Source organism: Amblyomma maculatum, chromosome 7 (genome assembly GCF_055883805.1).
Source record: "Amblyomma maculatum isolate TAMU_Amacu chromosome 7, ASM5588380v1, whole genome shotgun sequence".
Taxonomy (NCBI): Eukaryota; Metazoa; Arthropoda; class Arachnida; order Ixodida; family Ixodidae; genus Amblyomma; species Amblyomma maculatum.
The window spans coordinates 34,639,324-34,653,823 of NC_139350.1; the positions used below are offsets into that span (position 1 = coordinate 34,639,324).

Here is a 14,500-nt window from a genome sequence, read left to right on the forward strand (position 1 = left end):
TCTATACAGAAGCGCAAGTCGGCGGAAACTCTGAGCGCACACTGAGAAAGCGCCATTTCAATGACTGTAGTCAGACTGACTATATCCCAGGGGGGTATTAAGCACCCGGCAATACCAATATGTGAATAAATTTGATGCATTTTTCCATAAACAGCACTTTCTTTGTTTTTGTTGTTTTTCTCAAAATGAAAATTTTGGACACTCAGCAGATCCCAAACTAGCATATCTCGACATCTATGGCAGATAGAACCATAATTCTTTTTTTAGCACGTAGCTAGTTGTGTAGGCTATGCAATGTTGGAAGCATAATTTTTAATTATGTTTCAGAATTTTTTTTAAATGCTCTAGTTCTTGATTGCATGTTAGGCACGATTTGTACCTTGAGTTTCAGTGTCTTTTAAAATCTCTTATAATAATAAAAGGAAAAAACTGCTTCCAACATTGCATCCCTCTTTCTTTCTAGAATCTAACCATGTGCCATTTGTAACCCTTTATAAGGTCCTTTTTCCCCCATTGTTCATGGTAATTATAAGGAGCTAATTAAGTGTATCCTGAGAACTAGTTAACATATCTTAAAAGCAATCACATTTTTGAAATCGGCTCGAAAAAATAGTAAAGGGTGTGCATTTTGATTAAGTTTGGTGCAGAAACAAAAAAAATTTCTCTAAGAGTAGCCTCCCCCCTTAATTCGGAAATACCGATAAGCACTGCCGGTGTGGTTACAGAAAACACCCATGATTTCGGGCGGGTGCTACGAGTTAAAGAAAAATTTTTTCTCTTTTTTTTTTTTTCTGCAAGAGTCGTCCATTTTTCCACCCATCGGTTGTCAACGAAAGTATGAAAGCACGCGGGTCAACCCAGATTACGACGCCGGCTTTCAGCATCGTTTGCTTTAAACAGACTTTCTCAGATATCTAGCGTGGCAATAGACAGCCCCCGCCCCCAATCACCTGTGGCATGATAGCTGGCACTCTGCCGAGCTTGCCCCCCCCCCCCTGCAAGAGCCAACATCAAAAGGTAAACACATTAAGATGTTATCACTGCGCAGTGTCTTGGCGCACTGCCAAGAAATACAATGTCCAAATTCTTAAAGAGGTAGAGACACCATATTACAAGATTGTGCAAAGCTTGTCACATACTTCCTTTGTGTTTGAAAACCATCACAGTCAAGTGCTAGACTCAAGGGAAGCGCAGAAAATATTTTAATTCCTTTTTAAAGTTTGCGGAAATGCTCGCTCTTGCATTCCAGACCTATCGCTAGCGCATTGACTATGACGTACGCTTACTGAAAAAACGTAATCAAGTATTTGTGACGTCACTGCACAGTTTTCTGACATAAGAGACGATGCTGCTGGTCAGCTTGTTTCGGCTGTTCTTTAGCACCCGTAGCGTTCTAACAGTTCACTAAGTTTTCTTCGAACACCTGTGTATATAAGGGGTGCATCTTATACAAGGATACGTCCTCTACACCGGAACGTATGGTAATGCACTTTATAAATCCACAATGCTGAAAATGCAGGTGCCAGAGTACTGGAAGCAATTGTTAGCAATGAACTACCATTCTGGACCACTGACCTTGGCAGTGACCTTTTGCTTTGCCTGCAAACTTGGTCTAATGAAAACCATACTCATTGCGTTCCTTCCACACCAGTAGATATTTACAGGGCAACTGTATTAACCTATAAGATTTGTAGAGTCAGAGGGAAAAAAAGCAGTAAAGACAGTGCTCACCAATGGGCAGCAGAGGCGTAATGTCTGTCAGGCAGCTGTAGAAAGTATGGAAAGCTGCAGGGTTGATCGAGTACAGCAGCAAGCAGCGTTGCACGTTCTGCTGATGCGGAGCCTCAGGGTTGAAGTAGCTGTTTCGCAACACTGTGGCCACTTTCTGGGACAGCTCCGGCTTGTCTAGAGCCATCAGTGGCAACAATTCGTGCGGGTCTGCCACATCCCAGAACTTGAAGCCTCGAATCTGACGTGCGCTCAACAGGAGGGAGGCATAGGCCACTTGAACAAGGTAGGTGTCCTTCAAGGAATCTTTATTCCTTATAATGAGAGCCTTCAGCAGGTTGTGAGTTACTGGATTGCGGACCATGTATTCAAGACCCTGGAAGAGAGGAGCATTTATATCAATCTATCAGTCACATGCACACATGTGGACAATCGTCGGTGTAAAACTCAAGAGCCATAGTGCTCACAAGGCAAGCAAAAAAGCATTGCCAAGTCAACCCTTGAAGGATCAGTGAACTATTCCTGAAGAATTCTGATATTAAAAAATTTAAATCTATGATGGCAAAATGTAGAACTTTTTTTTTTCCACTAGCATTTAAAATGGTGAGAAATTGCCAATTAAGGGGACATGGGTCTTAGAACTATTCTTGTTATTTTTGGCAAATTGTAATAAACATTTACAGTCTTACTGAATTTTTCATGCTGATTTCAAGTATGCAATCCTTTTTCCTGTAGCCCAATTAGTCTGCAAGATAATTAATAATACACTTCCTTTGTTTAAGGCCTAAATTCTGAAATAATGGGTTGTTAAAACCTTGGAATTGCAGCATGTTTAGGTACCCAGAAGAGTAAAGAATGAAATGTTGGGAGCAGTTTCCAGATATGTTAATTAGCACTCATTTTGCAGCCTTATTTATTTCAGTATACAAAGCGTGTGTACCAAATAGGAATAAACTCATCAAAATATAATTAATTTTAACTTTCAAAAACAAAAAATCTGCTTCCAACATTTCACACAGCATACATTCAGCTTCCCATTGCAAAAAGAATTTCAGCTCTACGTGCATTGGGTGCCGAGATATTGAGGCCACAAAACTGCCAGTGGTCGACAATGCATGTTTTGAGAAAAGAGAAAAAAAAGAAACTGGGGATTATTGAACAGACATTTCCTGGTGCAATGCACACATTTACAATTTAAAATGGCTAGAAACCTTCAGGGATGTACAGTCGAAACCCGCGATAGCGAAATCTCGAAGATACGAAATTCTCGCCGCAACGAAATATTTCCGAGATCCCGGCAAATGCCCATAGGGGCCAATGTATTTCGTATCTCTCGGTAACGAAACATTTTTGTACCGCAATCCCACGATAACGAAATTTGCTGCAGCGTCGGTCCGCATACTGTCTCCCATATTATGAATAACAGCGTCAAAAAAGCACTCAAATTGAGCAAACTCCAACATTTCACACAGCATACATTCAGCTTCCCATTGCAAAAAGAATTTCAGCTCTACGTGCATTGGGTGCCGAGATATTGAGGCCACAAAACTGCCAGTGGTCGACAATGCATGTTTTGAGAAAAGAGAAAAAAAAGAAACTGGGGATTATTGAACAGACATTTCCTGGTGCAATGCACACATTTACAATTTAAAATGGCTAGAAACCTTCAGGGATGTACAGTCGAAACCCGCGATAGCGAAATCTCGAAAATACGAAATTCTCGCCGCAACGAAATATTTCCGAGATCCCGGCAAATGCCCATAGGGGCCAATGTACTTCGTATCTCTCGGTAACGAAACATTTTTGTACCGCAATCCCACGATAACGAAATTTGCTGCAGCGTCGGTCCGCATACTGTCTCCCATATTATGAATAACAGCGTCAAAAAAGCACTCAAATTGAGCAAACTGCAATAGCGCGCTTGCGTGGCTACAGCGAGAGCATTGGCGCCTGGCAACCTTGCAGCCGGAACAACTTTAAAAACTTTAGCCACCTTGAGCCGGTGCTAGCCACCATACCGGCGCAGCGCGTGTCCTCTGTGATCGGTTCCGCGTGGTTGTTTATCTCGGAGGCTATGTTCAGGGAAGGCAGCCTCGCAGCGACACCATCAGGGGGCGACACTAGATCATCAGCGCTGCACTTTTAGGCCTGCGAGCGGTGCACATGTGTTCGTTGTGTGTGGTGGCGGTGTGTATGAGCAGCAGTCCGCACGTTTGCGTTTGAGATGTCTCCGCCAGCCAAAAAACGAAGATTTTTGTCTCTGCAAGAGAAGGCTGCCATCATTGCTCAAGCAGAAAAAGGCAGGAAAAAAATGGATATCGCCGACGAGTACGGGATTGCGTGCAGCTCACTGTCGACAATTTTGAAAAGCAAGGCAGCCATTCTCGGTGCGCTTGAGAATGGTGCTCGAGCACAGCATAAAACAGTGACGGCTGCGGTGCTCCCGGACGTTGACAAGGCGGTTTTTGCCTGGTTCTGTGAACAGCGCGCAAACAAAGTGCCTCTGTCTGGCAAACTGCTGCAACAGAAGGCTCTGGACTTTGCCTGCATGCTCGGGCATGACCAATTCAGAGCAAGCGCTGGCTGGCTGGGCCGCTTTAAAGCCCGTCACGATATTGTGGCCAAGGTGATTTCGGGCGAAGCAGCAGGAGTGGACCCGGTGGCAACATCGTCGTCGGTGGCAAACTAAGCTGACTGACTTTTGGCAATGAATTTTCTTTTTGCGGGCTGTTTTCTATCTTTTCTGTCTCATTTTCGCGGCAACGAAATTCTCGCGAAAGCGAATTTTTTTGCTGTCCCCGGCGATTTCGTTATTGCGGGTTTCGACTGTAGTTTTTGCTTTCCAATGTCCAAGTGTCACCCTATTTTGATTTGCAGTTGCAGCACGTTCAGTTGTCACTTTTTCGGCTGCACGAATCACAGGCAGGCCGCAACTTTTTTTTTCACGTAAGTTGTTTTGCCACGTTCTCGCATCAAGACCGCAGTGAGGAACATTCATTGCTGGAAAAAAAATGACATTTGGAGCTGTTTGCTGCTTCCCAGTATTCTGCATTGCACGGGAAGCAAGCACATTCACTAAAGACTATAAACGCTCAGCGAACTCTACGACGGAGACGTTTCCCCGCAGTTTACGCACTGGAGAATAAGTTTGACGATTTCTTACTCACAATTTCCTTTTTCAACGCAAATTCTTTACACTTCGTCAGTAAAAAACTATTCAAGGAAATGCAAATGCTAAAGTGAAAACAAAATTTGAAGCTGTTTGGCTTTATTTGGGGGGTTTTAACGTGCCAAAGCGACTCTCGCTACGAGAGACACCACAGAGAAGGCCTCTGGAAATATCGACACCTAGGGTTCTTGTAACGTACACTGACATTGCACAGGATATAGGTGCCTTGCTTTTCCCTTCCTTCGAAAAGTGGCCAGGACTGGATACTGCATCCTTGAACAGTCGAGCTCCCTAACCACTGCACCACCAAGGCAGGGCAGCTTCAAGCTGTGACTTATGAAGCACTTGCTGTTTCTCCCACCTTTTTCACCCTTCGACACATTATGCACGCAACTGAGTGCAAACCAAATTTGCAGCTTTCTTCTGGAAGTACTATAAGGAACCTTAGATCCTCATGCGGCTAGGTCTTACTGCACCAATGTGACCTCTGGAGCTCATTATTTTGGCAAGGTGACATCACACACTGCCTTCAAACCCCTGATGTAGACAGTGCTCACCGTTCCCATTAAAGGAAAGCCCTTCCTTTAACTTGCCAGAAGATGTGCCATCGAGATTCTCTTTGCCCTTTTGCCAGTGACTACTGACTACACTAAAAGTGCATAAGGTGCTACCACCCAAGGAGGCGGACCACTGGCACTGCAGAAGCAATAAACAACTTGCCTCGCAAGCCTAAAATTCCCCCAGAAGCTTCAGACAGCATGTGGGTTACTCTTGTGATAAGGCTCCAAAGGGGGGTAGATGCGAAAGTCATCTTCTAGCCCCAGCATGCCAGCCTTAACGGTCAGAGATGTGACGCCCAACCAACGATGCGAGAAGTCGCCACTGCGGCGAGTTCGGGCCAGAGGGAACAAACACGAGCCGTGCACTCCAAGCAGGCATTACTCTGCCCGAGTACACGGCAAAACAGCACTCGAGAAACAACCGCCATAGCAAGCGACGATTCAGGTGACGGCAGCGGTCTTCTCGGCAGATAGTTTGAACAGTGCGTGTGCACAATCAACCCCCTGAAAGACCCGAGACAGAATCATGGGAGGTGCGCTCATCTCTGACTGTTGAGAGGAAAGAGGGAAAGCCACGTGAATAATCAAGAGGGTTCTGGGCGGCGTTGGGGGAAACTGACCCTGGCAACGTTTAATGCTAGAACCCTAGCTAGTGAAGCTAGTTTAGCAGTGCAGTTAGAGGAACTAGAGGGCATGAAATGGGATGTCATAGGGCTTAGTGAGGCTAGGAGGCCGAATGAGGCATATACTGTACTGAAGGATGGGCATGTACTGTGTTACCGAGGCTTAACAGAGAGGCGACAACTAGGAGTAGGTTTCCTTGTCAATAAGTATATGCGGGTAATATAAATGAATTCTATAGTATTAATGAGAGGGTGGCAGTCATCGTAATTAGGCTTAATAAGCGGTATAAACTGAAGGTGTACAGGCCTATGCACCTACATGTAGTTATGGTGACCAGGCAGCTGAAAGCTTCTACGAAGATGTAATTCGGCGATGCGAAAAGTAAAGACGCAGTATACTGTACTAATGGGCGACTTCAATGCCAAGGTAGGGAAAAAACAGGCAGGAGACAAGGCAGTAGGTGACTATGGCATTGGTTCTAGGAATAGCAGGGGGGAGTTACTAGTTGAGTTTGCAGAGCGCAATAACTTACGAATCATGAATACCTTCTTCAGCAAACGGAAGAACCGGAAATGGACATGGAAAAGTCCTAACGGAGAGACTAAAAATGAAATAGACTTCATAATGTGTTCAACCCCCGCCATTATGCAAGATGTAGAGGTAATCGGGAAAGTGCGATGCAGTGACCACAGGATGGTGAGGTCCCGAATTAGCCTAAATCTGAAGAAGGAACGCAACAGATTAGTAAGAAAGAAATCCATCAACGAATTAGCGGTGAGGGCGAGGGCAGAAGAGTTCAGGATCTCGCTACAGAATAGGTATTCAGGTCTAACTGAGGATGGCGACATTACCCTAGAGGCAAGGAACAATAATTTCAGAGATATCATTACTGAGTGCGCGGTAGAAGTAGGCGGTCGGATAGTTAGAGAGGATACCGGTAAACTGTCTAAGGAGACGAAAGATTTGCTTAAGAAACGCCAGAGTATGAAAGCTTCCAATCCAACAGACCAGATCGAATTGGCCGAGATATCACAGCTAATCAATAAGCGCAAGGTGGCCGATATAAGGAAGTATAACATGGAGAAAATTGAGCATGCTGTAAAGAACGGGGGAAGCCTTAAAGCGGTAAAGAAAAAATTCGGCATAGGCAAAAAGCAGATGTATGCGATAAGGGACAAGGCGGGCAACGTCACCACTAATATGGAAAAGATAGTCAAAGTAGCCGAGGAATTCTATACAGATCTCTACAGTAGCCAAAGTAGTCAGGACCGTAATGAGATTGGCGGCAGGGAAAAACAGTCAGACATTCCACCAGTGACGAAGGACGAGGTCAAGAAAGCACTAGAAACTATGAAAAGGGGGAAATCAGCTGGAGAGGATCAGACAACTACAGATTTGCTGAAGGACGGGGGGGATATCGTGCTAGAAAAACTGGCCACCCTGTATACGCAGTGCCTGGTGTCATCGACGGTACCGGAACCATGGAAGAATGCAAACATTATCCTCATTCACAAGGAAGGGGACTCTAAGGACCTTAAAAATTACAGACCAATCAGCTTACTGTCTATAATGTATAAGGTATTTACCAAGGTAATCGCTAATAGAATCAGGACAACCTTAGACTGCAATCAAGCAAAGGATCAAGCAAGGTTTCGGAAACGGTACTCTACCATCGATCATATCCATACCATCAATCAGGTGATAGAAAAATGCTCGGAATATAACCAGCCCTTATACATAGCATTCATTGATTACGAAAAAGCATTTGACTCAGTTGAAACCTCGGCGGTGATGCAGGCATTGCGAAATCAGGGGGTAGACGAGCCGTACGTGAAAGTGCTGGAAGATATATATAGTGGCTGCACAGCAACCATAGTTCTGCATAAAGAAAGTAACAAAATTCCCATAAAGAAAGGTGTTAGGCAAGGAGACAAAATCTCCCCAGTACTATTCACAGCTTGTTTAGAGGAAGTATTCAGATACTTGGAATGGGAGCAGTTAAATCTGTAGATAGGTGTTTCCCTAGGAATCTGAGAAGCCACAGAGACCACCACCTGAGGCCAAAGGGTTCCTCAGTTAATTATGCCACATTAAGGATTGTAGCAACCTGTACTGAATGCACTCTGCACTTGAAGCTATGAGCTGTGCTAGAATGAACTGCAATTGTGCTTTCTGCATAGGGTTATGGGCCAAAAGAAGAGTTACACAAGCTTAAATCTGTAGATGGATGTTTCCCTAGGAATCTGAGAAGCCACAGAGACCACACCTGAGGCCAAAGGGTTCCTCAGTTAATTATGCCACATTAAGGATTGTAGCAACCTGCACTGAATGCACTCTGCACTTGAAGCTATGAGCTGTGCTAGAATGAACTGCAATTGTGCTTTCTGCATAGGGTTATGGGCCAAAAAAAGAGCTACACAAGTTAAGCTTAAATCTTTTGAATAATGCCACCAAGCACAGAAACCGTACTCGAGGGTAAGTTTGCTTTATTTAGAAGGTGAGTCGTACTCGAAGAATGTGGCTCTTATAAAGCGGGTTGGTAGAAATTTTGCAGTGATATGAATTCCCTGGCCAGAGTGCACTGTGTGTACTACTGTGCGTATGCACAGAACTCAACGTTTCCAATGCTCCCGCATGCCACAGCGGATAATAAGACTCAAGACCCAACCACAGCCTCAAGCCCAATGTGCTGGCTGCATACTGCCAACTCTGCCATCGCTAGTTGTACTGTACACACCACAAGTAGTGAGCAGCAGCCGCGTGCCCTTAAAGACATCTCCTCAGCTGTAAACAGATCAGTTAAAATGCATTTCCCCTGCTTCTGCTAACCAAATTTTGGACTGATAAAAGTTTAAATGGCAAATTTTTGTGGCCCCGTGTGATTCGTACTGCCTAGACCCCGCTGTATTCCATCAGCTTTCTCTCTGACCTGTTTGCGCCCCTTCAGATTCATTCCCTCATATTTCACCCGGCATGAAGATCGCACAACCTAAATTTTATGGAATTTTACAAAAAAAAAAAAAAAGAAACAAGTACACGCACTCCCAGCACCGCTCTTAAGAGAAGCCAAAACAGGTGGCATTGCAAAAATGTGCCAACCAAAGCCAGAGCTAGGGGGCCAACAGTGACTCCTACTTAGTGTGCAACAAACTCACTACAAAGGCCCACCTCCCATCAGTGAAATTGGTTACATTGCACACACTGCAAGCATTGCTGTATAACTAGGGCTGTGCAAACAACTAAATATGTCTCATTCAATTTGTATATATTCGAAAACTGTCGAATTCACCGCAGTTTCACCGCACTGCCAGGGTGTCTAGCAAACCACTATTTTCCAAATCCTCGACTCTTCCAGGTTTTCCCTGATTATTTCAGATTGAATTCCCTGACGAATGAAGAGGCTAATGTAGCTGCTGATGATAATGAGCATAGGCAAATAATTCCCAACAGAAAGCTATTTAATTATTATCACATTCTGCAGTTTACAATAGTAAAAGGCTGTTATGGCGGGTAAAACGTCGCAAGTTTACTGAAAATTAAAAGTGCACTGATGCGAGCCTCATGAGCACAAGTTAAGCAAGAGTTAATTTGAACGTGATTTCTGGTCCCTTGAAGGTCAAATTAACTTTACTGTACTCAGCAGCGATACGACAGCTACACACCCAGTTTCATGCAGGTTCACCGTGTACAATAAACCAGTGCACGGAACCCTGTATAAAATTCATACCAATTTTTTCAGTACAGTATACACTTCTTTGCAGTGCATTCTCAGCTATGATATGTGTGAAATAATATGTGCATTCTCAACTCAGGGGTGGAAGCAGGATTGAGCATTTTGGAGCAGCTCAGCATGTAAAGATATATAACACAGGCCGACCGTAGCAAAATTTGGAAAAGACTAGCAGAGCAAACTTATGCTTGCTGGCGCACTTCACAACTGAACATGCAGTCTGACCTAAAGCGTTTACCTATTTTGACTTGACAGATTCGAATGTCGAGTCTACCACTTCAATGCGCGCTCAAGCAGTACCACTAATTTAGAGATGACATTTCTGCTCCCTATCTTGTCCATATCTACTTTATTTCCCTTATTTAGAATACACCTCAAAGCCCCCAGAGATATGGGGTATCACATGATCCCTTTCGATTCTATGCCTGGGCTGATAAAATTCCCGAGCACATGAATATTTCGCCTGCAAAAAAGGCGCCTTCAGACCACAATAATGCGCCTAGACAAGATTGGCGCCAATGACGGTCCTTTGCTTTTTGCCAACTGTGGGATCAGAGACGACTGCAGCACAACCTCGATCGTCTTGTCCATTTGTAAATATGGTGGAGGTCTGCAGGAGTGAAAGCAGGCTCGGACATTTTGGAGCAGCTTTGGGATACAGAGAGATGGCTTTGAGGTGTAGCCATTCCATTCTACAGCTTTTTTATTTCACTGCCTCCTGCCAATAGTTCATCATTCTTTGCTAGAGCAATACTGGGCCTCATGTTTAATATTTTGGCGATAACTTTCGTATGCCTTTCCAACAATCTTGAGAAGCCGCCTAGTGATTCACAGCTTTAATGTACCAACCCATAACGCTTCAAGTATGGTTTTGTCTGCCATAGGCCTGGCAAGCTTGTCACTGCAAAGAGGCTCGATGGTGAAGCACCTGATTGTTTTCACGGCAGAACCATTAGAATAACTCGCGCAGTTTTTGCAGTCGGGACAAGTTTTCTTCCTAATAGCTCACAGTAGTTTGAGCTACCTGCTTCACTTGCTGATCTCCCTTCTCTCCGCCGGTGATTCAATGGCTGAGAGGGGGGATGCTACGTCACATGCACAGTGCATTTTTTTTCCCCCGCAATTATCGCCAATCGCCAGCGGCTCATACTAAATTTACTTGCAAACAAATATTTATTACGCTCTAAGCTTCCTTCCTTTGCAAAAATTTCATTTGTATTAAGCCCAGTGCAAGATGTGATATCTTTGCCACTGGTGCAATGACAATGTTCCCATATTCTGCTAAATTTGATGGCAGAACATCAAAACAGCCAATTTGGAGCAGTTTTGGAGCAATATTGCATTTTGGAGCAGGATGGAACAGGGAAAGCAGTTAGGAGCAGAATGGAGCAATTGGAGCAGTACTTTCACCCCTGTCAACTATGAGACGAGCAATGTTTGCTATTCCTTATTTTCCTTTTTTGTTTTTCTTTTTTCAGTGATCAGTTATTTGATGTTCAATTTTCAAATGCATTTTTTCCCCATGTTCATATTCACGATTTTCAATATTCACACATGCCTAAGTATAACGAATAAATAATGTGTCGCAATGAAGTTCAAGAAAAACTGGCTTGATTTCAATGCATTCTGAAAGAAAAGCCAAGCACCTAGAAAACAAACATTAAAAAGCAGCTAGAACCATTTGTCATGCAACCAGAATAAACTTTGAAAGAGTCAAACACAGCACTCTCTGAGCAGCACATTAGGCTTTAACAAGTAAAAACAAAAATTACTTCCAGTACCCTTTAAAATAGTAAAGGACAATTATTTAGCCCAACTGTACCCACACACCTCCACACTCCGAAGTGGAAGGCAACATTAGCAAAAAAAATTTCATCGCCACTTTTCGAGGCATCCTAAGTAGCGATCTTGCAATTTTCCCAGTGCAGTATTAGATCTAAAACAATATGCCTTGGATATGAATTTTTCTTTTTGCGAGTAACCTTGCATGATTTCGACAGCAGGTGCACATTAAACGCAAGTACAGCATTTTTATCAATGGCAAATCTTTATCTAGAACCTCACAAATTCCGACTCGTATAATTTAAGAGTTGTGGTTTAATTGAACTCGCACATTTCATGCCTGTCTGCACAGCACGTTAAGAATAGTGACAAACTGCACACAAGTGGAACAAATCATAAGCCTCTTTAAGTCCTCACTTTGTTGACTTGAACTCTTGACTGGAGAGAATTCATGTCCTCGGCATTCTTGGAGATCAGAGTGTACGCAAGCTGCCTTCGGTGCTATGAAAGGATAAAACACCACACTGAGGATTACGAGGCACACTGAGGCACACTGCAGCAACAATGACCAAACAAGGCACTACTTACGTAGAGAGGAAAGAGCTCAAAGAAATCAGTCATCCCCCTGAGCACACCCTTCACTGCCAGCACTCTCACCTCGGGGCAGGGATCCTGCAGAAGGTTCTGCACCAGAACAAGGACACACTTCAACCAGTTGCAAAACAAAAGCGCACTGCAAAAACGGCCAGTGTGGTGGCCAGGGAAAGTCTAGCACACTGAAGCTGGACTACATATAATGGCAGCTCTCTTAAAACAAGGGCAGCGTTTCGGTTTCTGACCTATACATTCCCAAGGCAGTCTCAGACAAGCTGAATCCCCCCCCTCATCGCCTGGGCAACCGCGTTAAGAGGCCCACTCCATGGAGAACACAGCTCCGTTCTTGCGCATGTCAAAAGACTTGGGTTGGTCACGAGCATCGCACGGAATAAAACTGATTACTGTAGCACTGTAACATGACTTAAAGTCATTTGACATGCAAGAACAAATTGTAGCACTGAAAAAAAGAAATACAACTGGGCTCAATGGCTGGAAATCAAACCTGTCACCCTTGCCTGGGCCACAGGTATGATTGAAAAAGAAAGGCCTTGGGCATCGTGTTGTAAATAAATATGAAAGAAAAAAAAAAAAGTTTCCATGTCTGCAAAGTGAGAAGCAAGGGACCCACGGCCACTAGACTCCGTATTTCTACCATGCCATACCCTTCAAAGAGCATTCAGGAAAATTTCATTTTCACTTCAATTTTGTTTGGAGAGTTTCCATGAGCAAATACATTGTCAGACGACAACACAATTACAAAGTAAACTCACAGGAATGAAAACGTGTTTACTGTTCGCTTTTTAGAGACTCAACCTCATCACATTACACTGGCCTAAGGAAACACAGTAGACTCCTGCTAAGATGAACTAAGTTAAGATGAATTCTCCAGAGTCAGAGCATCTGTTGGTATCCCAGAGCTCAATGATTAAGAAACCAAAGTGTCTACCAGCACTTTGGTTAAGAGGTGAATGTGAGGATCAGAGCCAACTTTTTTATTTTCCAACTTACAGCGACGAAAGTTGGCGCTGTGGCTGAAACAGCATCAAACAATAGACCTTTTTCCAGTAGCGCACCCCTCTTGCAGCCGCCAGGCAAAGTAAATTTGACGAGACGGGTTACTGAGAATTTGTGCAGAAATTCGTTCCTAGTACCAGGGTGGGCATATTTTTCATGCAGAAGTTGAGTGCACGGCTGGTCATGCATAGTCTGTGCAGAAACGCTCGAGTCATCTGTGAACATACCTTGATACACTAACCCCCCTCCCCCAACCCATGTTAAACCATGACAATGACAACAGGAAGCTGGCGAACCTGGCCCTGTCTTCCCTGTTGAGGCAATCTGGGGGAGGTTGGGACATTATAATGCGTCCATTCCGAAGGCCTAGAAGATGCTAGCACTGCACGCAATTATTGTGCAGCAGTTCATCCCGTCGATGAAGCGAGGGGTATCATTTCCTGGAAAAGCACGTGCAACGAAGTCCTCCTCCTATTTCCACGTGGCATCAAGGCGAAAATGGCTTCGCTCATGCGCAGTAGTGCTACTGGAGAAAGGTCCACTGGACAAAGTTTCACAATGATAGCTTCAGCAGTTCTTCTATCATTGCTTACATGTTTACACGCTGCTTGCTTGCGGAAAGCCTAGCATGAGAACAAAACAGGCTGCGGGTCTGTAAATGCTTTTAAAGGTCCACAGAAACGGTCACCAAGAAGCCACTGATAAACGTGTTCAGTGTGTAGAATGAATCCTTTTGAGCATTAACCCAAAGTATAACGCCTTGGAACAAAGCCAGCGATTTATTATTATTTTTAAAAACAGCGTTTTTTGAAATTCATGGGCAGAGAGCTTGTCACTTGGCGGTGCCGCATGGAACTATTTCCTTAAACCATGGGTGAGTCACGGATGAGTTGACTGGCAAGCCTGGCAAGGCTTGCTAGACAGCTGCCATTCGCTACGGCCCACTGCAGCCATGACATCATGGACACACTTCCGGTAGCTGTGAAAGTCGTCTGCTCGTGGGCTGCTCGAACTCTGTGCAGGCTGTTGTTACACAGCTCGCCGCCCTAATCGGTTAGGCGGCCAATGCCCATGAAGTAAAACAGCCGAAGCGACGCAGTGATAGGCGAAACGAAGCTGCACTTACAAATATCTTATTTATATAACGTGGTTTCAGGAGTACCAGAGTGTCGTCCGACGAGGGGTCAACAGCACGGTCAAGCACCACATGATGGCAGCACCTCCTCGACCGCCGTAAACACCGCCGCTGTGGCCCCTCCTCCCGCATACCGTACGCGAACGACACGGCGGATCGTC

The 14,500-nt window shown here is 44.4% G+C and overlaps 1 protein-coding gene across 1 annotated transcript in view; it reads right to left on the reverse strand.

Annotated features, from left to right (window-relative positions):
• Positions 1 to 14,500, reverse strand: part of LOC146182955 (condensin-2 complex subunit G2-like) — a 145,565-nt gene that overhangs the window by 68,799 nt on the left and 62,266 nt on the right. Inside the window, exons 11-13 of the mRNA XM_084608985.1 lie at positions 12,182 to 12,277; positions 12,011 to 12,094; positions 1,732 to 2,104 (exon numbers count right to left, since the gene is read on the reverse strand). Of these exons, the coding sequence (XP_084465111.1) occupies positions 1,732 to 2,104; positions 12,011 to 12,094; positions 12,182 to 12,277 (553 nt within the window). The remainder of the gene's footprint in view (positions 1 to 1,731; positions 2,105 to 12,010; positions 12,095 to 12,181; positions 12,278 to 14,500) is intronic.